Raw genomic sequence first — 27,781 nt, 5'->3', positions numbered from 1 at the left:
ATTTCATTTAATGTGATAATTGCCATACTTCATTTTAATACTGTCAAGTAAAAGCTGTATTTTGTGAAAACATATGTTAAAAGCAGACTTCAGCTTCTGCTATTCTTGTAATGATGAAAGCCTTCAAAATACCTCAAATAATTTTGCATTCTGTAGGAAGTATGACTAAGTAATCTTAGGTAGTCAACAGCACAAAATCATGTTATGACTTATTACCATGTAACTCCATAGAATATTTAAGACACAAAACAATCAGGAACATAAATCTTAACACAGTGATGTTCGATCTTATATGAAATTTTAACATTTTTGAAGAAAAAAAACAGACAGCTCGGACATTCTCTTTGTACAGCACCCTGAAATACTCTGGCAAAGCACTAACTATTCTGTTCACCAAACTGCAGAGTAGGTTATGATAAATGGCAATAACGACTTCTTTTCTGCAGAAAGAACATCTGCTATGTCATAAATCTAGAGTGATCTGGAAAGGCAAATGTACAAAAATTCAGTTACTAATGGTAAAATTACACCATTCATCATAGCTTTTGTTTACTATGTCCACTGGATTTTGAATTAAGCCACAAATGTAAACTTCTCTTCACTGCATGTCACATTTTCCATGTATCTGTATTTCTTATTTTTATTGTGAATGCATAGTTTAGGAACTGCTTCCATTTATATTAATTGTTTTTATGCCCATAGCTCCATTTTTTTAAATGTCTTTTTACTGATATATAGTCACCCTGCTTCAAGTTACAAATGGAATCTAATATACAGAAAAGTTGATAGAACACTGCAGGTAGCTGGTAGGTATGACCTATCACCATTTTTAGAGCAGATGGGCTGAATTAGGTACTGAATGGAGGAACAATCCTGTTTCTAAATTAGCTTGTATGCAGATTTAGAACTGTCCTGCTTATTAGGACAGACAAAAAACATGAAAAATTAAACAGTAAAGTTTAGCCTATATTGTTTAGATGATATGTGCTGAGACTTGTTAATACAGTCACCTATAAAAGATATGAAAATAGTTATATTTCAGCAAAATGCTTCAAAGTAGTTAACATTCAAAAAATGTGAACAAATCTCATAATAGCTTTGTTCAGAACTTTAATAAGTATTTGATGATCACTTACCATCATAAGGAGGTAAGGAAATAATCCAAACGAGTGGCAGTAACACAGCTTCTCATCTTCTTTCATCTTAAATTTCTGCTAGAAATGATCCTCCAGGGGAAGCACAATTGTTCCCTGCTAATTTCTAATTAATGTTAACTGTCCAGGGATCACAGGCATACACCCATGGGATAATACAAGGCTAAAATTACCTACCGCTAAGACCGTGTGAGGTCTAAACCTCGACTCTCAACAGTTTCCCAGGTACATACATACAGTTGTGCAGGCCCCAATAGAAAAAACTAAGGGAAGATGATAGCTGCACGCACAGGTACACATTAAAATGTATAAAGAAAGCACATAAATAAATAAAATTAAAAAGCCAAATATTTTAAACTTTGTTTCCCTGTTCTATGGCATGTGTGAACCACACTAATTAGGAAGTGAAATGACTCACAAAGATATCTGGCTTCAATTACACAAGGTTGTCAATGCTGAAATAGTCCTCTGCAAATTAGGGCTAGAAAATGTCTCCTCTTGTTTGAAAGATATAGAAAATAATTTTAGGTAATATCTACTTTACTGATTTAAATATACTTTAACATTTCAAGCCAGCTTTTAAAGTTTTGTTGTAAGATCTTCTGCATTGAGGATCACATTTCCAAAACATGTTCCCTTTCTTCTAGTCTTAGAGGAACCTGAGGCACCGTTAATATTACTGTTGTGTTTAAATTCGTAATTTGTAACCACAGTCAAATGTTTAAATGTTTAACTAAAATTTAGAGAATCCATAGCATTGCATGCACCCAAGTGTAACACTGATAAGTCACAAAATCATGCCCCAAGTTTACATTACTTCCTTACCCTACAAGGTTTCATTTACAAATAATTTTAAACATATTTCTGATGATAACTATATTGATTAAAGAAAACTTCTCTCCCACAACATTTAAATTACAATGTACTGCTGCACCCACCATGTTCATTTTATACACTGACACACACAAAATTAAGGCATATCTATTGTACTTATTAAATGCAACCACACACACAAAAAAAAAATGTGCATTTTCCACTTTGGAGTATTTAAATTCCAATTTTTCTTTGCCTATGTCCCCTCACCTATTTTCACATCTATTTTAATCATCACATAAGATCATAATAAACTCTGGTGAAATTAAGCTTCAGACTCAAATTCATACGCAGACCCCAGTAGCTGACAAATCCTGTGGCAAAACTCCCAAGCCATCACTCTTGGCCGACAGTGAAATATATTACACTATACAGTGGTTACAGCCTAGTACTACAAGAACTATTTAAAGGAAGATATTAAGTAGGTAAGGAAACAGGAAGGAAGCAAAGATTAAAAGGAGATTTAACAGAAACTCTATTTGCTTGCTCTGATTTTGAAACAATAAACGTTTTTAAGTACCATACTCTTAAAAAAAAGGAGTCCTCCACTGCTATGTTTTTTCCCCGCTGTTAGGATTTTACAATCAATGCCAACAATTGCACAATTACAGACTGGAATTAACACAGCTAAGCAAAGCATGTGTTTCATTCTCCTCCATTCCAAAGTATGTGGGTACCCGATAAATGACAGATGTGGGTGAAATGAAACAGAAGTCTGGTTCTGTAAGTGTTCAGTGTTAGAACGAGTGTTTCTAGGTATATGGTCTAACAGAGGTCGGGGAGGTCTAAGAATATGCTACAAGGAAAAATAGTTTGCTGGCCACAGTTCAGAGTTCAGCTGGCTGCCTTAGCAATTTTTAGGATTGAGTATGTGAGTCAAGTACTCCCAAAAACTTAAGTCGACAGTGTGGGAGCGGCCATCCCACTATTACAGAGAAACCATGCCAGTCTATTGTTCAAACCTGAACCCACAGTGCGCCTGTCTGCCTCTCTCTCTGCAGACTCTGGGAAACAGCCAGTCCCTGACAGACAGCTGGTCTCTCTCCTCTCACCAAGCACTAGGGCTGAAAAATAGCTGTGACTAGTTACTGTGGGACATGCACACACACACTCAGATTCAGCAGTAGAGCTACAAACGACCACATGACCCATTTTTAGATGTGGTTGTTTACCCCTTCTGTAAATAAGCTGAAGGCTGTCAAGTGCTTATGCTGAAATTTGACTCAGCAAAAATCCTTCAATGGAGAGAAGCAGTCCAGAGAGATGAGGTGTTTTTTTTTTTAAATACGAAACTCTTTATAAGAGACTGATTCAAATCTGTCAGGGTTAGTAATGTTCAAAAGTTAATATCCCAGAGCTGACTGCGAGTCTGTATGGAATCACTTTCTGATCTCAGAAGACATCCCTCCTACTAAGGGTCACAGCTCATTTGAAGGCCAAGCAGGGAGGCATCTGACACAGCAAGCCAGAAGCCAATTTCTGTGAACTCTGGGTTTTGCCAGTAAGAATTTTCTCCAGATTTAAGAAGAAATTGAAACATTGGCTTTATATTCTCCTATGTGCAAGGTGTTTGGACACAATAACTTATTTTCCAGCTTGAACTTGCATCTGAATCACAATTTTCTGTTAAGTGGATTGAGAAGAATTTACATTGCTTCTTGTGCCTTTACATACAACCATATTTGCAATACTGTCTTCCTGCTATAAAACAATTTAACAGCTGTATTGTGGCAATTTCTCCTACTAAACAAAATGAGAGTTCTACATTACAATGAGAAGCAAAATACAAAGACAAAAAAATTCCAAGTGCAAGGGATAAGCAATTCAGTTGTAGAAAATAAACTTTCATCTGCTATAGTCACTACTCATACACAAACCTTTTAAAATGTCGGGTTTGCGATTACTTTGCCATGTAGTAAATAAGAAGCTTACAACTATAAATTTCATTCTCATTATAAAGAGGTGAATCATCAAGTCATGAGTACAATTTACAGGCCAATGAAAGATGCACATGAATACAAAATTGAGGTTCCCTGAAATGATCTGTATCATAGTTCCCAAATGAATGTACACAGAAAACTTCTGGGTAGCAGAATTATTATGTCTCTTGCATGCAATGGTGTTCGAATTGTATAACTACACTTTTAAAGAAGTTAAACAACTTTTGTGTATGTCTACTTGCTAGTGTTTTATTTAATTTAAAATAAATTTAAAAATTTAAACACTTCAGGGTTAAAGTATATAACCATTAAAGGTACTGATCTGCTGTAGAAGTACAGCATTTATTATTTCTTCAGTCATTCTTTCCAGTATGTTTTCCCTGAAAGCTTGACACAAATGTAACTTCAACTGGTGCTTATTAGCTGGCCAACCACCACCTTCATCAGACATTCTTTTGTGCTATATTGTTCTATATGATCAATACAATATGGCTTACAAAATTTATTACCTCGTACTATGCCAAAAATCAGAAAAATGTACACATGTAAATGAATACTTCATTTTTTTTAAACGTATCAAATCTGAAAATGTAATACTATCATCAGAATTTCCACATCTAAGCGCTATAAGGTGTACACATGATGCGTCTTGGATTTGTATGTGTACTAAGATGCTAACACAATAAACACTTGAGTATCTTAACATATGTTTGGATTTGCTTAAAGACTCAGGAGCAAATTAAAACTGAGAATTACATGTCAAATCAATCTGTTAAGCAAACAAACATAAATTAAAGTTATTATTGTTCACCTTCCAGAAGGTAAAGATACTTCATACCAAAAATTATGGAGCATATAGAAATTTTGAAATTTCCTAAACAGTACCTTCCCAAAAAATAAATAGATTGAAGTTACATTTAGTCCCATCTAATCTTCAAAGTACTCTGCAACTGTAGAATTACTTTATATTATCACATTACATGACTTAATTTGGACTTCGGTATTTGGATGTGTACAACCTTAGGCTAAGTGTGATCAGCATATGAACACAGTCTGACAGATGTACCAGTAACAGAGCAAGCCACAGGAAAATAGGGATTGCAGTAATACTCTCACTGTGAATTTGGGCAACATACTGTGGCTGCAGGATATGCATATACAGAAAACAAATAACCCTTTATTACAAAGGTTACTGTTACCATGCCATGCATTGAAACTCTGAGTCTCCTGCTCAAACAAAGTACAATCCTCTTCAACATAGGCAGCTTCTGAAAAATGAGCACTGTGAATGGTAGAAGAGATACCCCCATGGGATTTTATCATTATTTTACCACACATATCAGAGAGTTGTTTGGGGTTTTTTTAACCCAGTTATAGATTTCTCATTTTTGTACTACCCTCAGTTATAACCATACTGTAACATGTGTTATAGTCCTCCAAGTTGACTCTTAATTGCATTCTTTATGGAACGGTCCTAGGTCCATGCATTTTACAATCTCATTTAAAACAGAATTCATTTTGTTGGAAGAAACAATTGGAAGGAAGAGGTAAGCAAGGATGAGCATAACAGTGAAACATCAAATATTTGTTTTTAAAAAAGAATACCTTATGGGAATAAAAACTTGTCTTTTTTGTTGATTACAGTTATTAAGCAAAGAATCTAGTGTAAAAATACTACACAGGCTTTATTCTAAACTCTTATTGTAGGTACATGACTAAATAAAAATGTAAGTAATGGTAGTTTTATGAAAACATCCTCCAAACTTCAGAGAATCTGTTATACCATTATTTGTGTACTCTTTATAGCGTTAATAACTCCCTGTGTAGTAAGACACAAATTGTGTTCTCAATAGGAAAACGTCACACTATTTCAAGGTAAATGGTTTTTGTTGCTCTTTAAGATTCTAACAAAAGAAAACTTGAACATCTAGAGATCACTATAACTATACTTGGTGTTTTCAGAAGACATCTGTCAAACTAGAATTAACAGAGATGAGGCTGGGTTTTTACAGTCACACCGACAGAGACACCAATAATTTCCTTATCTATACACACATATAAGAAAGTGAAGGCTGTAAAGTGAACTTGACAAACATTCATGTTGTTCATACAGATGACCCACTGCTAACTCGCTATTAACAGTTTTTTTCTGAAGTGTCTATAATAAAGTTCTACAAATAACAACAACGAGTCTAAGGCAATTTCCACATTATCCCAATTTCAGCTGCAGCTTTTAATTCAGCTTCCAGCAAATGATGTTTTCCCTCAGCACTGTTACAGAAAGAGTTTAGCAGTCACACTTTACAAGGCATGGGACTGTGAAAAGTAGAAAAAAGCATGCACTTCTGGCACACGCCATCCTGACATACAAGCAACAGAATAACCAAGAGCCTACAGCCCAGAAAACCCTAATATCCTTGATGCATTTGGCATGAAAGACTATGCTATAAAATGGTGACTAGTAATTTATAAAGTGGCAACAGATATAATTATGCGAACCGTGGCAGTAAGAGGTCTTTCCATGAACTAACTGAAACCTGATTCAACAATCTGTAGAACAGTGAAGACAGGAGATTAAAAAAATGCAGATACTCATAAGCGACCCTCCTTCCATTCCCCCCCCTCCAGGAAATCTCCTCGGTGTATTTCGTTCTAGAAAATAAGAGTACAGCAGCATTGCTGAGAAAAGCACAAAGAAGTGCTGTACAAGCCAAAGTGGAAAGACTGCCCTCCTAAAACGACATTCAGCTTGGTTGGAGTAATGTTACAGTGAAAACAAAAAGCTATCCTGGAACACCTAATGTTTGTCTCTCCTCAGTCAGTACCAAAGAAAAACATACTTTTAAAATTCAGGTAGTTGAACACTAAGTATTCAAAATATCCTAATGGAATTAATGGATCTGCAAGTGTTCAGCATGTTTGAAACCTCTCACCTACTTGTATCTGTTTACATGACTTTGTGAATCAAATGAAAGGCAGGAAGACTTATAAATTTAGCAACTGCTTTATGTAAGCCCAAATTTCAATTTCACGACACCCAAAGACAATCCTGTGGTAAAAGGAGCTTGTAGTCCATCAAAGATTACACCACTCAGGTGAAGTCTAGATACAAACTTGAATCTACTTTTGTGCTGTGCGCATTTGGTGAAAAAAAACCATTTCAGTTTTTGGTGCTAATTCAATACTTTTTACAAACACTCAATTACTTTAAAACACACACAAAAAAGAGACACATTTGGTAAAGTGATTAGTTCAGACTCAAAGTGCAGAGTAAAGAGAAGAGTCTAGAGACTGAGGTATAAAATTACAGATAAGTACCAAATGCACTCAGCAATTTCTTAGCAGAAAACATCATAATGATTTTAAACAGATGACATTTGCATTTGCAGTAGTTAGACTGACAGAACAGATGTACTAAAACCCATTAAAAAAAGCCTAAATCTGAAAGACTTGTCATGGTTTGTTAGGGCTACTATTTGCACATCTGCAAAATGAGCTCAACAATGTCTCTCCCTGAGAAACAAAAGCGCATTTTCAGAAAGCAAATGAAACATATTCATGCTGTGAAAAAAAGTAGCTGTTATAGTCTACTGCCTAATTACCTGCATTTTGAAAGTGAGTAGAAAAATATATGTAAAAATAGTAAATGGTTATTTAAAAATTATTCTATTTGTTTCCTTCAAATTCTAGTTTCAGTAACTGGCACGATAAAGGAATAAAGACAATGCTACTGCCACGAGGCCCGGGATAGTTTCAAAACTGCAGGTTGTCTGGAATAGCTGCAAATTTGATGATGACTCATTTAGCCGTTTGTCTTTCAATGTGGCCTTAATATTCCGGAGCTTACTATACAGACATCTTTCAAAAGAAAATTATTTACAGTTACACATTAATTACAGTGTTCAGAATTTTCTTCATCATCCAAATAACAGTATTTAGAAACAAGGTTTTGGGAAGATACTTCTTTCCTGTTCTTTATTCCAGTCAAAAATGAGCTATTAGAAAATAAAGAAAATTTTCAAGCAGAAGACTTCTGGATGGCAAGCTTGCACAAGAAATGTAGAAAGAGACCACAATAAGCAGCTGATTGCCCACATAAGCTTTTATGGTATGTGTTACGATGCCCAGCATAACAACAAGGTCACAACAGAAGACTAGAACCTGGGAAACAAATTACTGCTTGTGAAATTGCTCAGAAAGGCAAAAGCAGCCGTACTGAAACATACTGGACAAAATTACATTGAGAAAGCAGACTATGAAAAGTTTCATTCAGACGCTCAAATATTGCTGTAGAAACGAAGTCTAACATGGATAATCAGCATGATTGCAAGGATACAGTAGCTGAGTCCACTTTGCTCCCAGCCACACTATTTTACCCTGAAGCAGCCTGTCTAAACATCCAAGCAGATGCAGCCTGGCTGACACTGCAACAAAAGAGACAAAAGTCAGGGCAGATCAAAAGAAACACGAGACAGTCACTGCTGAGTACCCCAAAATCCTTAAAAACAGAATTAAGAGGTAGCTCGGGAGCTGCTGAAGATACCATTTGTTGGTTTAACTCCTTGCAAAGCAACAGGGGAAACGGGAGTCTCCCTGAAGCCAGCAGTCCCAAAGGACTATGTAACACCTTCTCTCAATTTGGACAGTATCTCCAGTTTCTTCAGACGTTCAGCAATTGTCTGTAACTGCTGGGCAACGAAGATTCGAGTTTACACCTGAATGATTAATCTCCTTCCAAGCTTGCAATTTATTTTCCACTGCACTCATTTACTTTTGGTCTTTTACTTTCTTTTTCCAGCTGCAGGTAATTACGTATCTTCATACGCTGAAAACCGATACTTCATTATCACTAAAAGTAACAGAGGCTAGGATGGGCTTGCTAGTAGGTCCGATTTTAAAGGAGAAAAGAGAAATAGTGCAAAAGAGAACAGAACTCTCTGCCCGACAGAGTTGCGGCGCTCTGCTCTGGCAGCCCAAGTTTGCTGGCTTTCAGATGATATTGGAAAGCTCATCAGATGTTTCCTGTATGAATTATGAGACAATCTCAAGTGAACACCAGCAGCCACCCACAATTAACATTAGGCTTCTATCTCAGAACACAAACAAAAACAAACTGTGAGGCACATCCAGCTCCTCCTCAGCATTATGCTATTTTTCAAAACAGAAGGGTATAGTGTTCCAGCCTAGCTCTAAATTTATCTACTTTAATTCATCTAGATTTTGGTTTTACAATTCTCTTATCCTATCAAGCAGCAGTAATAGGGAAAGACTAATATAAACTTTGATGAACATCATAATCGCTTCACAAACCAGAAAGGAAAGAGAATGTAGTATGGTCAACAACAGCAAACAAGAAGTTTGGAAAACACATTACCAGTCTAAGGATTTTTTAATGGGTATATATTCACATTGCTGATTATTCAAGCAATTACAGAATATGACATTCAGATCTCGGGTTTCTTTAACTGAAATACATTCCAATTGTTTGCTTTTGTCAGCAAAAGTAAATTTCAGGGGATTAAGCTTCAAAACTTCAAGATAATTAAAGCAGTCTTGCTCTTTTTGCAACTACAAACATCACCTTTCAGAAATATAATTTATGCTGAACCTTGAAAATTGAGATCACTTGAAAAACAACTCACATTTTGATATAATGACACCATGACTAAAAGACCTTCTGATATAAGAATAAATTGGTCTCTGGATTAAATTTACCAACCAGCAATTTCTAAAGCTCCTGTATTTAGTTGCAAACACATTGAAATTAGTATCTCATCCAGGAATCCATCCTGAGAACAGTCCCTCCACACTATTATATTAGTCCCTAAAGACTAGAGGCTAAGGCACTAGTCTCTAGTCCCTACAAACTATGTTAGAGATGTACAGGACCACCTTTCTAAATAAATCAGTGCATCCTCATTTCCTTTATGCTGTTGCTCTCTAGAATAGTTTATAAATAAATCCTCAATAAATATACATATACACATACTGTAGATAAGCTACTGACCTATCAACTGCACAGCAGTATTTTTCTGAATACTTGAATTTACTGAAATTTCAGTGCAAAGAAAGTGCAAAATATCAAAGAAGGAATTTCTAAAAAAGTATGAAACAGGACTTCTGTAGTTCAGTTTTTCACTCTAATGGATTTGTGTTTCTGGCTTTATATTCTATACATTTTATTATTGATCTTCATAATATACCAAAAATGTTGTCACCTGGCTGGGGAGAGTGGCTCTAAACCCCGAAGTGTTGCATATCGAAAGACTGACTAGAACATCAATATTAATTTTTAAAGTTCATTTCTTGGGTTCCTGCCTGAAGAAAGAGTCCTCAAAGAGAAGAAAAAAAAGTGACATGTCTAACTTCACAGTCTCAGGTGGTCTAGAATGCTCCATCCTTTTAAAAAGCTTCAACACAGAAGTAATTGTTTTGGAGAACTCCACCTTCTCTGTAAGGCATTCTGTGCTCAGCAGGCTATGAACAAACCCCCACTATCAGGAGATACCTCTGCAATCACTCCTGACTCTCCAGAAAAAGGAAAGGCATTTGTTCCTTCTTGAGGGGGGGGAGGGGGGGTGTGTAAGTCCCAGGGTGTTTTGTTGGCCTGATTGAGAATAGAAAGGGTCAGGAAACACTTGGTATAAAAGACAACATGGCTCATTCTTTTTCTTTTTCCATTCATTTTTTACTTGCTGTACTTCATTTTTATTTGCCTAGATGTTTGAACTCAAGTTATTAAGCACTTAACAGATAACCATATAATTCCTTGATGTGTGGCTTTACTTGTTCAGCATGTCAGCCTATACAATTACTGGTTTAACAGAGTTTTAGGTGAAGAGACTATTAGAGCAGATGTCACATTTTAGAGACAAAGGCACCATTTGGAATCTACTGATAAGACCCTGAACATTTTGCGTAGGAAGGTTCTAGATGACTTTATGGCCTTACGAATAGAGTAAGGAGATACAGGGGGTTCTACTTTTTTATTATTTTTCCTTTTTGATAAATGGAAGATGGAAATAATCCCTTTTGGCTATTAAAGTAGTTCAAACATATTTAATTTTAGCTATTCTGGCTCTAGGCTTTAGAGTTGTCTGCAACAATGTTAAGTCCTGGCAATCTTTGTGCTGAGATCTTTATGGGAATATCTATATGGGAATATAATATCTGGCTGCTGCCATAAGAGGAGAGACTACAAATGAAGACACTACACTCTTAAGTGCAAAAGAAAAAAAATAGTTTTACAGATGTGCACATGTTCAAATATCAAAAACATTTTCTCTGCCTTGCATAGCTTCCTCATCCTGCTGCCATATGGTACAAAGAAATTTCCATCTTAATATTTGGAGACTGTTTTCTAACAGGAACTACTATATAATTTGGTATTTTCTTAATAAACGGGATAAAGTTGTTTATTATTTAGAATTAAGACATCAAGCAAATTATTTCTTTCTTAAGTTCACTACAAAAAAGCCTGTGGAAAAAGACGTATGTCACAGATTACTGTATATTCAATGACCAGCTGTTTCAAATTTGGATATTAAGTAATTCACTCTTTTCTGTGTGCAAGAGATGAATGATTTAATAAATTCCCATATGCCCCAACATGTGCCAGCTATACTAGGTTATCGAAAATCCAGCTGCTGTTACGATAATAACTGCCAATGCTAAAACTACTGAAGAGAATAATGAATCAGCTTCAAGTCAACTAAGACACAAACTGAGACAATTCCTGCTTAAGGTACGTGGGAATAGAATATATCTGTTAATTAAAATCTAACACCGACACATAGTCACATGAAAATTAAGTGCCAAGAATTCATGTTCCTTGTTTAGGGTGGAAAATTAACGGCCAATCAACCTGTATGAAGACAAGCAGCTCCGTTTCCATCAGCTGTCCTAGATGCACAGGAATGTCCTATGAACTACACATACAGTTTGCAAAATAGATTCTATTGTGTTGCAGTTTCCTTTTCTTTCTTCCGTATCATAATTCCCATGCAGCTCTTGCATGACTTTTTTTTACATAGACTGCTAGATTTTTCAATGATCATGAAAAATTGATTATGAAAATTTCATTCTATTATGTACCAGTATTTTAATGCAATTTAAGAGTCAAAGGTACAACTCCACTGCCCTTAATTCATGGAAACAAGCATACAAACAACAAAAAAAGCAGATGAAGAGAGAAAGTAGCCAAACAAGGTGACAGAAATAATTCTCCAGACACCTATTTTTAGGAGAATCAGTGCAGAAATATCCATGAAAACATCTCACTATTAAATTTTAAAAGCTAAGAAAAGACTTCCTTGGATATTAAATTATTACTTGTAGTTACAAAGCTTTGCAGGTGAATGTAACTTTGATCTTCAGGTCAGCATAAGTGAACACATTATGATACACTCTTATTTCTCACAGTTAGCTCTGTTAAGGGAAATAATTTTGAAATTATCCTAGAAATCATCAGTTCCATAAGCAAGATTAGAGTATTACTATATTGATGTAAATGTACATCAGCTATAAGATATAAAATACTTACTAAAAAAAAAAACAACAAACCAATCCACTCACATTTGCTGGAGCTGGAACATCTCCAGTACAGAAAGTATACAATGCTCAAAAGCCACATTAAAGAAGACTTCAGTAACTTTAACTTCAAGCAGTCTAGATATAGCAGTTAAAGCATAAAAAATAATTTAAGAATGTATTATTTGAAAAAGATTAAGAATATATTGACAAATTAAAAGCATGTCATGCAGAGATTTAAGATGCTTATAAAAGCCCAAGCAAAGGGGCAAACCACATCAAGGGGCTTACAGAAAACTCGAAGACTTTGAAAGCTTAAAGCAGCTCATTCTTTTTCATACTTTAATTACGAAGTTGCAAGTACTTGTGTTTTCAGCCACATGTTCTTGACATTGCAAAAAATACAACACTGTTATTTTCTCAAATATTAGTAGACTTACTTTTCTTTAAGGAAATCCACTACTTGTTTGAAGTCTGCCACGCAGTATTCTCTTTTCATGTCCATGAGTACACTGTCAGAGGCTGACTGGACTGGTATGTGCAGAAAAGCATATACTCTTGGATGATTGAGTATCTTTGCCATTTCCTAAGAGTTATTCAGAAAAGAAAAAAGCTTTAAAGCATTATGAAAACAATACACAAAACTTCTTTAAATTAATATATGGAGCAAGCATCAGTACTAACACTTCTGAAACCCAAACAATATTGAGCTGTTGTGGCCCAGTTTGTAGGGCCACCTGTAGGGACAGATGAAAATATTTGGAAGCAATTTTGTTTTTAAAGAAAATAAGAAGAAAACTATGGGATTGCATTTCCTTTGAGATAGGGATGATATTCCCTACATAGGTTTTGAACATTTGAATGGATGATATTCCCTACATAACATATTGATTATCCAATGAAGAGAAAATTTAAGAGGCAAAGTATTGTGAAAGTCAGTGCTTCCAAACAGTGGCTATTTTCAATTTCAGCTAACAAAGTGTTAGCCGCTTTCTTTGTCAGAGTCAAATTTAAGTTCTCAGACACCAATATGAGAATTGGTAGTCTCTAATTAGAGTATCCTTAAAGTTGGCCATTTGCTAATTAAGGTAATATCTGTCCATTTGCAAACCTGCTCCAATAGTGGTCTGAAATGTTACCTGTGTTATTTCAGAGGTAAGACTCCAGGAATTAAAGGTGTTTGGATATAAAAGGCATAGAATTAATAAGGGGGCATGTACAAGCAGAGTGACAGCTTGAAAAGAGGCAGAGGATGTTATACATTTTGTATAAATACAAAAGGTCAGAAAGAAAACAAAGTAAAGGTAATAGCAAAATGCAAAGAAACCCTCAAATCCAAGCCAAATCAAACCCCTGACTGAGGCTTGGCAGGGTGATGGAACATGAGTTGGAGAATAGACTATGGTGGTCACATTTCTTTAATTTTTTATTACTTATACAATTAAGGACATACGGTCTAGCAAGTATGTTTAAATATTTTTAAAAGTTGAGACAAAACAGCATCTAGACTGTGTACAGTATGGTACAATACAGCCTGTTAATTTTTACCCTGGGGAAAAAAAGTGGAATTTGGACAAAGCAGCATGCTACACACACAACCAAAGTTTTCAATTAAGGTTCTCCCTTTCTCCTCATGCAGGGACACAGCCTGGGACCGAACGCTGCACCGCCTGCTCTTCTGCCACATGCATTTCGCACACTCGTCAGGCTCGCCCAGACCATTTCTCTTGTTTCCTTTGACAGCATAGAGACTGTCTGACAACACGTACTGCTGCCAGGCTTAGCTGTTAAATTGCAACTATTTACAAATTCTTTCCAGATCATTAATCAGCAATATTAGTCACATATCTAGATTTTTCTCTCTGTATTTCTACAAGGTTGGCCTAGATTGTTCAAAGAGAAAGTAAACAACCTCATGCATTTTAACTTTCAAGTACCTGCCTTTTAAAAGCACTGATTTTTGAAGCAAGAAGAAAAAACGCTCTCTCAACACACACCTTTCATCTGACAAACATATGTGTACAAAACCTGAACGCTCTCAAATCACTTCTGAAAGCAGTTTTTAAAGTTTCCAAGATCCTATTACAGAAATGCCTAAGAGAAGTGGTTACATTATTCAGTGGAATATCTACTCTATCTCAGGTCTGTAAACTAAACATTACAGTAATAACTATACTTATAATGGAGGCCATACAATTTGATGCACAGAAAGGCTGTGTGCAGTGAACCTGGCCCTCAGTGGAACCTGGAGGTAGCTGGCTTCAGGAATAAGAGACTACAGAAAAGGCCACCAGGCCACCATGCATCCATACAAATTTTATGTGTCCATTTCAGATGGAACCATTTGCCTATATCCTTAATAATTTTAGATGTTCAGCTAAAATGAAAAAATGTTAAACTATAAAAATTAAATAAAATTAAATCCATTAAAATTTAATAAAAATTATTAAAATAATATACTTTCAAAATGAAACAGCAGGGAACAAGCTCTGTAAAATAAAGCAACAAAATGAGGAAAACTTTCTCATTTAAGCTTTAGAAAATACTGTAAACGTAGTTTATATGAAGCATCCTAGTAGTCATCTCTGATTTTTTTTTTTGCTTATCAGTAATAAAATATATTTCTGAAATATGAGAAATGGCAAAAGGGCTGGAACCTAAGCTATGTATAACAAGCCTATTATTCTGCTTATCTCTTAGTTCAAAGAATCTCATTCAATCTTCAAAAATGTATTTATGATATAAGAAACCAATAAAAGTGAAGTTTCATAACAGGTTTCTGAATCTGCCAAGTTCTTAAAAATAACTCACCCTACAGCATAGAAAATATTAATTCCTTCTCACTCCTCTCAACTTTGGCATCTTCTGAATAACAGCCTCTTCAATATGTGATCACTTTGTGAATTCTTTTTGAAGGTAATAAACTATTAGAATTTCTAGCTACAAAGGTGTTATTTTATTCCAGCTTTTGTAAGGCTGAGAATCATTTGATGATGATTGGGGAAAAAAACAGATTTCTATCCCAAACACATGCAGGGAATATTACGTTTAAAAGTTCAAGATTTTGTTCTTTCCCCTTTGCATTCATATTAAAATACACTTACATTTTTAAGAGTTGCTTTTTAACCCTTTAAAATAGGGATTGATTCTTTCCATGATAGTAGCTACTTTCAAACTGTGTACAAAACTAGCCACACATTGCAGGCCAGCAAGAACTAATAAAAAAAAGCGTAACTACCTTAAAGACACTATACATAGTAAAGAATGAGAAACTACTTTGTTTTACCGCAAAGTTCTGTTTTTTAAAGTCACAAGTGAGGAAATTCTCTAATTATGTGAAAATATTTGTTTCATTTGTATTCCTCTCTTTGCCTTAAAACCTGAAAATTTTGCTGTGAAGCATGAAAAATGAAAATAAAATCCTAAAATCTAAAAAGTGTTTTCCTATGTAAAGGATCCTAAAAAAACCCCACCCAACCAACCCCAAACCCACTAGTTGCTTATCTTACGGTAACACGCAGAATCCTGCTGGTCTCACATTTGATCTCCTTCAGCAGGATGTGGCCAAGAGGGAGCTCTCAACTACACTTCCTGTAAGAGGAGCTAAACTGGTAGTGTTCAGCAGCCATAGTTAAACAAGACTCTAGCCACAACTGCTTCTTCTAGTTATCCCCCATCTAAAAAAAGAAATCATACAGCTTCTGCAATCACTGTTGTTGGTATCTTTTAGGACTAAGAACACAACTGTTGTCATTTAAAGTAATTTCCCTTGGTTCTGTACTAACAGGACACAAAATGCCTGGCATTAACTAACTCAACTTTTCAACTGTCACTACAGGTCCCTGCATGTAACAAGAGCCACAGATGTAAGCTCAAAAACATTATTGACTATTCCACTGCATCATTTTGTTTTAGAAAGATACACATTGGTCCCTCAATATCAAAGAACTTGCATTCTTTACAAAGTAAATTGCTTGTCATAAGTATCAGAAATGCACATACGACACACATGTTACGTATCTGGAAATGCTAATACAGCCTAATGACTGTGGTCACAGGTTTCAGGTATGTTCTGAACACTCAAAGCTCCTTCTAGAAGAAGAGGAGGTTGCAAACAACTCTTTCCACTGTGAAGTCCTTTCTTTGCTTACTTTTTATATCTAAAGCTACACACAATATGCTGCATGTGCTTTAAGCACTGAAGTCCTATTGAGTACATTCCTCTAAGTTCAGTCATAGATGTGATGATGAACAGCTTTCCCACCAAGTACTTCAGGTTCTTAACTATTAACTTGGTGAATTTAGCAGAACACAAATTAGTAACACAAACCAAGACAGAAATACCTGATGACAACACTGTTTCTCTGTCACTCACTTTTAAGTACCAGTGGCGTTTCTAAATCCACCTTTTATAATGAGAAACTGAAAAGCAGTTCAGAAGGAAAGAGAGTAATGAACTAAACACAAGTTTTGCATGATTACATCAGAAATCTGGATAAATCAATCTTCCAAACTTTGTAAGTGTTGAGATATAAATATCACATTCTAACCCAGTGCTTTAAGGTAACATCGTTCCAGTCTTACCTTTTCTTCCCCTATACCTAAAACTACACTGAAGTACTTTACCACACAGGTTTGATTAAATTACAGCTGTGCGCTGAACAGTCATACTTAGTCAATGCTGACAGATTTTCCCACACTACAGATTGCACACAGAATACTAGATTTCATCAGTTAATAAAACTTTTAGTTAATATCCCAGAGAGAACTTGAAGGACATCATGGGCTAACGCATAATTGTACTTTACAGTGTCTCAACATTCTAAGCTTAACATCTGTTTCCTGTTGTTTTTTATAATTTTTTTTTTACAAAGTGCTTTGCATTACTAGATATAATTACATATTTCAGTTAGAAAGAAAAATACAATATAGAATTTTATTTCCATCTGGAAACAATAAAGGAACAACTTTTTCACATTATATGACTGTGAAAGAAAATTCCTGTCTTTAATCATGACTGAAACAGCTGATTGCCTTTTTCCTCCATCCCCTGGAATCTAACAATATGTCTACAAATGAAGGGAAGCACTACATGAAAACGACATTTCATGTAGGAATGAACAGGTCCAAGAGTAGCACAATTTGTTTTAAGCTGAATTTACAAAAAATAAAAGTCATCTACATTTGGAATCTAATGATGTATGTGAAATATCCTCTAGGATACTGATCACAGAGGAAATAATTTCTTCCAGTTCTTAGCAGCTGGAGTACATCAGGACGCAAGGCACATTGCCAGAAAGATTTTTATCTCGTCAGTATATTTTATCCCAGCAATTACAATACACAAATTTAACCACCTAACCAGAAAATCAATCCTTCTGTTTGTAATGACACCATGAGCAACCATAGAGAATCACAGAGAAATAAACATCAATATCTGTGCATCTTTATGTCAGTACCAGCAAGCTGTTCAGACAGTGATTCTTTCCTCTATCCTAAAGTAGGCAAAAACCCAATATTTGAATTCTGCCTCGTGTTTGAGTCACAATGATCTGAATAACTTCCTAGCAGAAGGATTTTGTCCTCTGCCAACAGTGAAGCCCAAAGAAACACTTATCCATATGGAAACATGACAAAATGGCACTCCCTCAAAACTTCTTCCCCTTGTGGCAGATGTTAGTTTGGGATATGTCCACTGACTGTCATCTGTCAGAAGCCCAGCGGTGCCACCACCAGCACAGTCTGGATAAAAATCAAGTGGCTGCATTCCATTTTAGAAATTCCTCTGCTGCAGTGCAGTTCAGGAACAGATGTGATCTAGTGATGCAGGCATGGCAATGGTGACACGCTATGACTGAGTCTGGAAAGCCCGTAACAGTTTTGTTAAAACTAAAGAACAGGGAACCTTCCCCCTCTGCCTCCCCGGCCCCCATGAGTAATGGGGCTGTAAAAACCTAAGAATGTGTAGGATGTAGAATCGCAAACCTCCCCTCAGGACACTGGCTGGAAGGCAATGCTTCCTCCTCATCTGTATATGAAATGGAGGAGATGTAATGAAGCTGTATGATGGGCAAGCTTAGTGGCAACCGCTATGCCATGTAGTATGACATGACTTATGCCCAGGTCTTCATCCTATCATTAGGCTAAAGGGAGGTCACACTGGAGCAGTTAGAAGCCCACAGAATTCTCACCAATGTCATTTGAACCTTAAAACCAAATCTTTGGTTTGCCAGAAGGAAGGCAAAAATCTGTTTTGTCATACGGGAAAAATGCCTTCTACATTAACAAAAAAACCCCTGGTATTAGCTCAGGCCACTCTTAGAAGTGGATATAAACCAGACTGCAAGCCATGATTTGCTGATAGGAAAACTATCTGTGAGAGCTGTATGCTCGGCCCTGGCTGTTCCCAGCTGTTCTTCTAGGTGTGGGATCTCTCTACTGCTTCCAACCCCGTAAAACAGAAAACCCTAGCTAGCAAAGCAATTTTTTCTCCCTCATGGCTACATATTAAGCCTAATCTCTTAAAAACCAAACAAAGCCAAACCAAAAACATCTGCCTTCAAAAACTTGCCACATCTTATTTCATTAAAAATGAGGACAGGTTAACAGGAGTTCTTGCAAAAAAAGTGACATTCAGATAATACCACAATACAATACTGTTACTCCATAGTTCAAAGCTTCAGTTGAGGTTTGTTGCATCTCTGCCCATGAGTCACTGCACAAACAAGGAAACACACGGCACCAAATACTAGCTACCTGATTTTTTAATTTTAAACACAGAAATAACAAGAACTCTCCTACTCAGTTAACAAGTACATGTTTCTCTCCAAGATATGACTCTTAAGACAGATATATACCCAAAAATAGAAAGAGCCTCTTTGCAGAGTACCATTTTTGCGTTTATCTGATAAAAACAGTAATTCCCAGTACAGATATCCTAACCCGGGTTGCCGAAATACTTCGCAATAAGAAAATTGGTACCCCTACCTGCTTCCAATATTAAAGTAGGACTGACTTTACATTGGGTAAAACGTAAAGCATCACCATCTACACTGGGTAGATGCTAATTGCTTATTACTCAGTCTGTATGGAGCCCAAGTACAACATCTGAGCCTCTGCAATTGCGTCACCAAAACTCAGCTGATTGAGTGATACATTCAGCCATACCGGCACCACACTGATTTCCTCAAAGTATTGTGCACCTTCAGTTTCCCCACCAACTGATGGAAGTTGTGTGGTTTGAAACATGCAGTAAATGGTTCAGTGCTTTCAAAGATGAAAACTGTTACTGTTGTTGCTGCAGCCACCATTCCAATCCTAAACAGGCTTTGTGGAGCTTTGGCGTGCTGTTTGTCCAGTTTCAGTAAATAGATTCACTTCAAGGTAAAACGTACATTTAATTAACAGCTGGAGTGATGGCTTAGTGACTTAAAGCCAGCCAACCAAATCGCTAATGCTAATTCCTCGTGAAGTGATTAATTCCAATGTGCAAGAAAACACATACTTTTTCATTTTCTCCATGGTACTCTCTAAATTCTCATCATTAAGCACTCCTCAAATGTAATATAATTTTCAAGAAGTAAATTAATACTCCTTTTTGCAATAGGGATTAGAAACACATATTGGGAAGTTCCCTAAAAAGGTGATTTACTGCAACAGCACACTGCTACTTTAAATAACTCTCTGTCTCAATCATACTTTATGCTAATAAAACCTTAACAATTAATTAAACCATAGAGGTACACACTTATAATAAATAGGGGCATAGGACCGTCATACCACCTTTTTGTCTTCAGAAACCTGAATGAGTGAAATGGATTGCTAGTTTCATCCATACTATGCATTTGTTCACCACCTCAAAAACGAGAATCCCATACGACATAGAAGAATGGATGGTTTCTGCTAAGAAGGAAGTCATAGAATAAATGGCACACCCCACCAGAGTTCAGCTGCACTGAGACGGATCAGCGCCAGGAACCCTCTCTTTGTGTTTCCATTTCAAACAAGCAAGCGAAATACCTAAAATAGCATCTGCTTGAGCAGGTTACAGCAGAGGGAAAATTAGTGAAAGGTTTTAATCAAAATCTAAACCTTTAGGCAAGTGCTATCACCTTCTTCCTTTTGTAGATATCTAATTCGCTGAGCTAAACTTCACAGCAAAACAGAATAAAAATATTCAAAAACCTAACGACAAGATTTATATTGCACATTTAACATAACTAAACTAATTGAATTCAAAGACTGGGTAGATTTTACACCTTTTCCTCAATTCACAATGCTACAGAAACCCAACGCCAATATTATTGTGCAGTTTAGCACACATTATATTTCCTTTTTCTTATTTTTAAACAATATTCACCTAAAAAAAAAAAATCAAACTTTTTTTAAACAAATGCAAAAGCCTAATGAAGCAAGTAGTCTCAGTGAAGATTAGGTAGATGATGCTGCAAAGCACAGTGAATGTGACAGCTCATCTATCAAAGAAAACAAAGGGGTTTATGCATCTATGCTAAATATAAGCTTTTGGAACAGCACGGAGAGTAGTTGGTAGAACCTTACTACTTATAATATAAATAACTAGGAAAGTGAGATCTTAATTTTGAAGGCAGAAATATTAAAAGAAGATTGCACAGTTTGTTATGCAAGCTATGTATTTGACAATAGCTTCTACCCCAAAGCCTTGAAGTGCATGGCAATTGCTACAATTCCCACTTTATTTAGCAAAAATGTAGTTGCCCATATGTGTACTACCCATTCTTTGAACAATCTGCTCAACTAATGATTTTTATCTTCTGCTAGTAATCTACCAACCAAGTAAGCCACAGCTCTAAAGGTCTGCTGGGATGATAAAGTATTATAAGTAATTAACAGACAACCTGACACTTAACACAAGATTGAGAGTGTATCTCTCTGCATTTAAACACTCTTCATTCTTGTGATATCTAACAAGCAAGAGAAACATTCATATGAGCAAATCATAATTAAGGTACAGTTAACATGCACAGCTTTAACTGGTCAAGCAATGTGCTACTTCATGTTAAACCCTTTTTGCAACACCGATTTTTATGCACAGATTATTAAATACGATAGAGCACTAGATGCATGCATAAAATATTCTGTCTTGATGGAGAACTGAATCTTGCATAAATTAAAGTAGTTCTTTCTCTGTGTTTCTCAAAGCATTTTTTCTACTAGTGCTACAAAGAACAGAGCTTCACTCCTTGCATCACAAATATTCCCTTCTACATTATCTGGAAGCAAATTTTTATTGTTCATCAAAGGTCCCAATACAATAACATTGTTAAGGTTTTTAAGAACACCCAGGATACACAAATACAACATAAAACCTTCAAGAAGAGTAAGATGTGTTCCTATTCTGACACTTACTAAGCCAAATTCCACCAAGTGGCAGCAAAAAAGTCACCAAGCATTTATGGACATTAGGACCTGCTGAGTCTGAGATCTTAAAGCTCTAGATTAGAGGAAGTAGTGTGACAAAATATATCTCAAAGCACAGCAGAGATTCATCCTTTTCCTAACCCCAAAATATCCAAATATACATTCACTCTGGGGTGAGTTCACCACTGACAGAAGTTCCCATGACACTACGTCTTAAGGAGTAATTTCAAGGAAATGTGCTATATTTGGAAACTCCAAAGACAAAGAACACTTTAAGAGGAAGAGAGACAGCATATTTTAGTACTTAAAAAAAGCTGGACTACACAGAGCAAGCAAAGATGCACACACAGCCTCCACAGGGTGAATAAGCGTTCAACATAATACCAAAGGAAAGAATAAGCATTTCTCCCCACCTTTTTTTTTTTTTTTCTTTTTTAGAAGCCCAGATGCAACTGCCCCTCTCCCCCTCCCCTTAGCATCTGAGACTTCTTTCCATTTTACTGCTAGCAGGACAAACACAGTTTGCATAGAGACAACTATGTAATTACAGCAAGAGAAAGTTGCAAGGTCCAGCAACTACAAAACACTACAAAACTCACAGTAATAAGAGGTCAAGGGCTTAACTATTCATTTATTTAAATGTATGCCACAGTTTTCATTTTTTCTGTTCAAATCAACAGATTTTAATTGGTGCTTTCAAATGCAGCGGTCTATGAAAATGACAATAATAATACTAGAAACAAAGCAAATACATGCCCTAAAGGCCTTTTAATTCCTGAAATCACACTGCCCTTTTATTTGCTGTTGAAGAATGTGTGCACATTATTCCCTTTTTAAACACTTTTCAAATCAGCTTACATTCTAGCTTATTCAAAACTTGAGCTTATACACAATGCTCAAAAACGTTCAGCACACTTAGAGGAAAAACGAACAATATGGAGAACAGAAAAAAGTAAAGTAGTAATTTTACCGTAATACATATCTATGTGCTGTGTCAGGGCACATTTGAGGAAGCCATCTGCAGGGTATCAACTTCAATGAGGTTAAGGAACATAAACACCGAGCTGACATGAAAAATCAAAGGAAAAGAGCAAAGAAATACTATTGCGACTCGTGGTACAGTACACTTGGCACTCCTCATGCATTTAAAGACACTGCTGCCATGCAGACTCCATCACGATGGTTGCTGTATCACTCAAATATCCTGAATTAATAACGGAGATAAAGCCCACAGATGGCATATGGTATGGTTTGAGACAGACTCATTTTGACAGGTGACAAAGACAACTACTCATCTAGTCATGTGAAATTAAGCACTTACGGGAATGGCAGGTGTGAACTGTCTCCTTTATACAGATTTGGAAGAGGCCCATCACTCTCAGAAAGTGCTGTACTAAAATCCCAGACAACTCTGGAAGTACAGTCAGTGTTAAATTTGCAGGGGAAGTAAGCTAAGGCTGAGATGCAAGCCCCTGCCCTTTTACAGTCTCGATGATCTGCATTCCCTTCGGATTTGGACAGAGCCCCAGAGACAAAGCCTCATTTTTCACTTTTCGGACAAACTCCCATTCACCATGTATCTACTACTACTGTTTTAATGCATTTTTTCGAACAACCCTCCCTATCAGTCACTGCAAGCGCATGTAAAACACTGTCTCACTAAAGCACTAGCCAATAAATCCATAATATGATTGCAGAATAAATGCCTGGAGGTTACTTCTAAAGCAGGATGCACACCTTATGTCACTTGTGGTACATGTTGATACTATAGGATGGCAACATCTTTGCCATCTGGCAGTCTGTGTAATTCAAACAGTAGCTCTGTGCAAACACAGATGGGTAAGAATACACAAGGTAACTATATACATGTGCATTCATTGTGGGTTTTGCTTGGACTATAAAATGAATCAAAATTTTAACCTTTTCTTTCACCTTTAATATTTTATAAAATTTAAAAAAATTCTGAGCTAAAACATTTTTCCCTGGCCAAAGTTCATGCCCGTTTACTAAAATTTTCTGCCATGTAGATAAAATCCCAAGTTTTCCTCAATGTTACGTGGCATCAACATATTAAGAGGGGACACACAGCAGACAAGCACACATATCTCAAAATCTCAGTTTGACACCAAACTTAAAATAAGCAAGCTATATGCTTCATGATGTATACATTCAAACAGACTGCTAAGACTGTGGGAGAGCACTTTGGAAAATGCAATACTATCTTCCTCTGAGAGGAAAATCAGGTTGGTCAAGCAGGACCTGCCTTTCAGCCACCACGAGTTCATGAAAGGCAGGTCCTGCTTGATCAACCTGATCTCCTTCTATGACCAGGTGAACCGCCTAGTGGATGAGGGAAAGGCTGTGGATGTTGTCTTCCTGGACTTTAGTAAAGCCTTTGACAGCATCTCCCACAGCATTCTCCTGCAGAAACTGGTGGCTTGTGGCGTAGACAGGTTTACTCTTTGCTGGGTAAAGAACTGGCTGGATGGCCAAGCCCAGAGAGTTGTGCTGAATGGCGTTAAATCCGGCTGGCAGCCGGTCACAAGTGGTGTTCCCCAGGGCTCGGTTCTGGGGCCTGTCTTGTTCAATATCTTCATCGATGATCTGGATGAGGGGATCGAGTGCTCCCTCAGTAAGTTTGCAGATGACACCAAGTTGGGTGGGAGTGTTGATCTGCTGGAGGGTAGGAGGGCTCTGCAAAGGGATCTGGACAGGCTGGATCGATGGGCTGAGGTCAACTGTATGAGGTTTAATAAGGCCAAGTGCCAGGTTCTGCACTTGGGTCACAACAACCCCATGCAATGCTACAGGCTTGGGGAGGAGTGGCTGGAGAGCTGCCCAGCAGAAAAGGACCTGGGGGTGCTGGTCGACAGCTGGCTGAACATGAGCTAGCAGTGTGCCCAGGTGCCCAAGAAGGCTAACAGCGTCCTGGCCTGTATCAGAAATAGGGTGGCCAGCAGGAGTAGGGAAGTGATCGTGCCCCTGTATTCAGCACTGGTGAGGTGACACCTTGAATCCTGTGTTCAGTTTTGGGCCCTTTACTACAAGAAGGATGCTGAGGTGCTGGAGCGTGTCCAGAGAAGGGCAACAAAGCTGGTGAAGGGTCTAGAGCACAGCTCTTACAAGGAGCAGCTGAGGGAACTGATGTTGTTCAGTCTGGAGAAGAAGAGGCTGAAGGGAGACCTTATCGCTCTCTACAACTACCTGAAGGGGGGTTGTGGCGATGTGGGTGTTGGTCTCTTCTCCCAAGTAACTAGTGATAGGACAAGAGGAAATGGCCTCAAGATGCACCAGGGGAGGTTTAGATGGGATATTAGGAAAAATTTCTTCACCGAGAGGGTGGTCAAGCATTGGAACAGGCTGCTCAGGGAGGTGGTGGAGTCACCATCTCTGAAGTATTCAAAAAATGCGTGTATGTGGTGCTTCGGGACATGATTTAGGAGGCATGGTGGCGTTGGGTTAACAGTTGGACTTGATGATCTTGAAGGTCCTTTCCAACCTTAATGATTCTGTGATTCTGAAAACTGAGGATGTCTTCTGCAGATAAACTGCAAACTCCAACTTATTTCTCAGTCTTAGTAGTACCACAATCAAGAGAAACAATGTTGGGGTCTCAGGTCCTTCAGTTTTTTTAAACATAACAAAATACATCTCTCTATTGTACCAACAAACCTCACACAGGAGAAGTTGTACTAGCATTGGCTGTGTTCATATTTATGTGCTAGTTGAAAGCAGCAGTGAAATTGTGAAGTGCAATTTCCCATGCTTCCTTCCCAGCCATGGGTTCAGTCTGCAGGGTGACTTTGGGGGGAAACTGAATTCACTTCTGAGGAAATCAGAGCAGTGGCCATACTGCAGGGTCACAGCGAATGTGCTCCAAGCCCTTGGTGGGAACAGAGGGATTCAAACCAATGATCTGCCTTTGAAATAGCTTTGGACCATGGGTAGTGGTAACTTTTGGTTAAGGGGATTAAATATATTTCGAAGTAAAGACTCCAAAATGGATATAATGTAGATATGGCCGCTTCGCTACCAAATTCTGCAGTTCCCTGATCTACTCTTATGACTCCATACTACTCACTACTGTAAGTGCAGACATCATCTGCAGATGAAGAAAACAGCAGATAAAAAATTTAGTATTTTAGATTATACCCTGAATAATTGCTATAAATGCTCTTCTTCTAATGTCTTAGCTCAGTATGCAGCATATAAAAAGGTGTTTAATATTTTGCATGACTATAAAACTATATTTGCATGATTCCAAATAATTCTTTCTTTACAAACAAGAAGGTCCAGCTGAACACAGAATTTATCATTTGAAAACATATGGTTGCTTCTCATCCCAAAACTGTTCATGCTACATGCATCTGTAAGTACATAAGGCACTATTACTACCATACTTACTGGATAAAATACTAAACGTACTGAATCGTCAGACTGTACCACACAAGTATAACTATGATTTTAATGAGATTAACAGCCTCCCCTGAAATGACAAACATGTTTAAGGACAGAATGTCATTTACCTGACTAGTATCTGAAGGCATTAGTTATGCTCGGTATTTTAAATCATGTAAAAACTTAGAAACAGACTCCCTACCTATAATAAACATGAGTTTGAATGACCACTGGCCCAGGCCTCCAAATCTGCCAAGCCTTCCAGCATGAGAGCCTCAAGGCCAGTTACAAGCACATGCAGCAATCCTTTGCCCCCTCCTCTGCTCTAGTCCTGCCTCCTGACTCAAGGAAAGCTCTCGTCGTTGTCCTTCTCCTCCCCTTCTGCCAGCAGAGCTGTTGGCTGGTACTTCTGAGAGGATATTAAGAGACTGACTCCCAGATACAGAGGCAGATGAAACATTCCTGAGATGAGCGGCATTTTCTGTTCCTCCATTTTTATTTCCAGGGAACCTGTGAGTGTGGGCACTACATTAATGAGCTGAAAGACTCATAGGGTCAAAGCCCAGCCACAGACCTAGAGGTGCAGTACAAAGGAAACATTGCTGAAAGCTTAAGAAGATCTCTGGTCATAATCCCCCCCCATCCACTGTACACTTTCTAAGCAGACAATATCTCCAAGTATGTTTATGAAATTATTTTCTGGAGGAAAAAATAAGAACCTGTAATCACTGTTTGGCACTTGCAAATAAATTTCAATCTATAAGCAGTTTATCAAGCAGCTTATCAAAAAGTGGGCTAAATATCTTTTAATGAAGGAGAAAGCTATTCGACCTATATACATAAAACACATGTAATAGGAAAAAGTCATATTATTTTAGTCAGTGGATACAGCCTATTTTCCTGAGAACCATCAAAACACTAATTAGTATGTCACTGAAGTACTTCATGTCTAGCTACATCTTAAAAATCCACCTGAGCAACACAAGCAATATAAACTGGGCATATTTCAAAGGACTGAGGTGTGGCGCAAGGGGAGCGAAACCCAACACTCAAGATACCTCCCCCTCCATGGATGACTCCACACACTGCTAGAACAGTGTGTGCAGCTTATGCTTCAATTGTATATAAAGTGGTATCATTTAAAATTTTTAGTCCTTTATTCAGTCATATTATCCATAGGTGTAACTTTTCCCTTGTTCATTGAGGACTTTAGCATTGTGATTGTTGTCTGAGGAATTCTTTGCTTCTACTGCAGCTGTGCCATCTACAACTCACGGTATTAATCTGCACATCCCTGTTCTTTTTATTTCCAACCGCTTCCCATTCTGACAATCAAAAGGTACAGAAACTCCAGCAAAGAGTAAAAGAAACCTGTGAATTCCAAGTACACAGTCAAGCCAGTGACCCGATGCTTTGAATGATCAGAGATTAAAATACATGGCTATTTGAAGGAAAACAGGTAATTGTGAAATGTTTTAAAAACTAATA

At 37.2% G+C, this 27,781-nt stretch overlaps 1 protein-coding gene across 1 annotated transcript in view; it reads right to left on the bottom strand.

The window, feature by feature from the left end:
- The window catches only part of CDKAL1 (CDKAL1 threonylcarbamoyladenosine tRNA methylthiotransferase), a 448,747-nt gene that overhangs the window by 140,006 nt on the left and 280,960 nt on the right, over nucleotides 1-27,781 (bottom strand). Inside the window, exon 9 of the mRNA XM_082014683.1 lies at nucleotides 12,937-13,082. Coding sequence (XP_081870809.1) covers nucleotides 12,937-13,082 — 146 coding nt within the window. The remainder of the gene's footprint in view (nucleotides 1-12,936; nucleotides 13,083-27,781) is intronic.

The sequence above is a fragment of the Phaethon aethereus genome (assembly GCF_964289735.1).
Source record: "Phaethon aethereus genome assembly, chromosome: 2".
Taxonomy (NCBI): Eukaryota; Metazoa; Chordata; class Aves; order Phaethontiformes; family Phaethontidae; genus Phaethon; species Phaethon aethereus.
The sequence above is the reverse complement of the archived record's forward strand: the minus strand, read 5'-3'. Positions and strand labels throughout refer to the sequence as shown.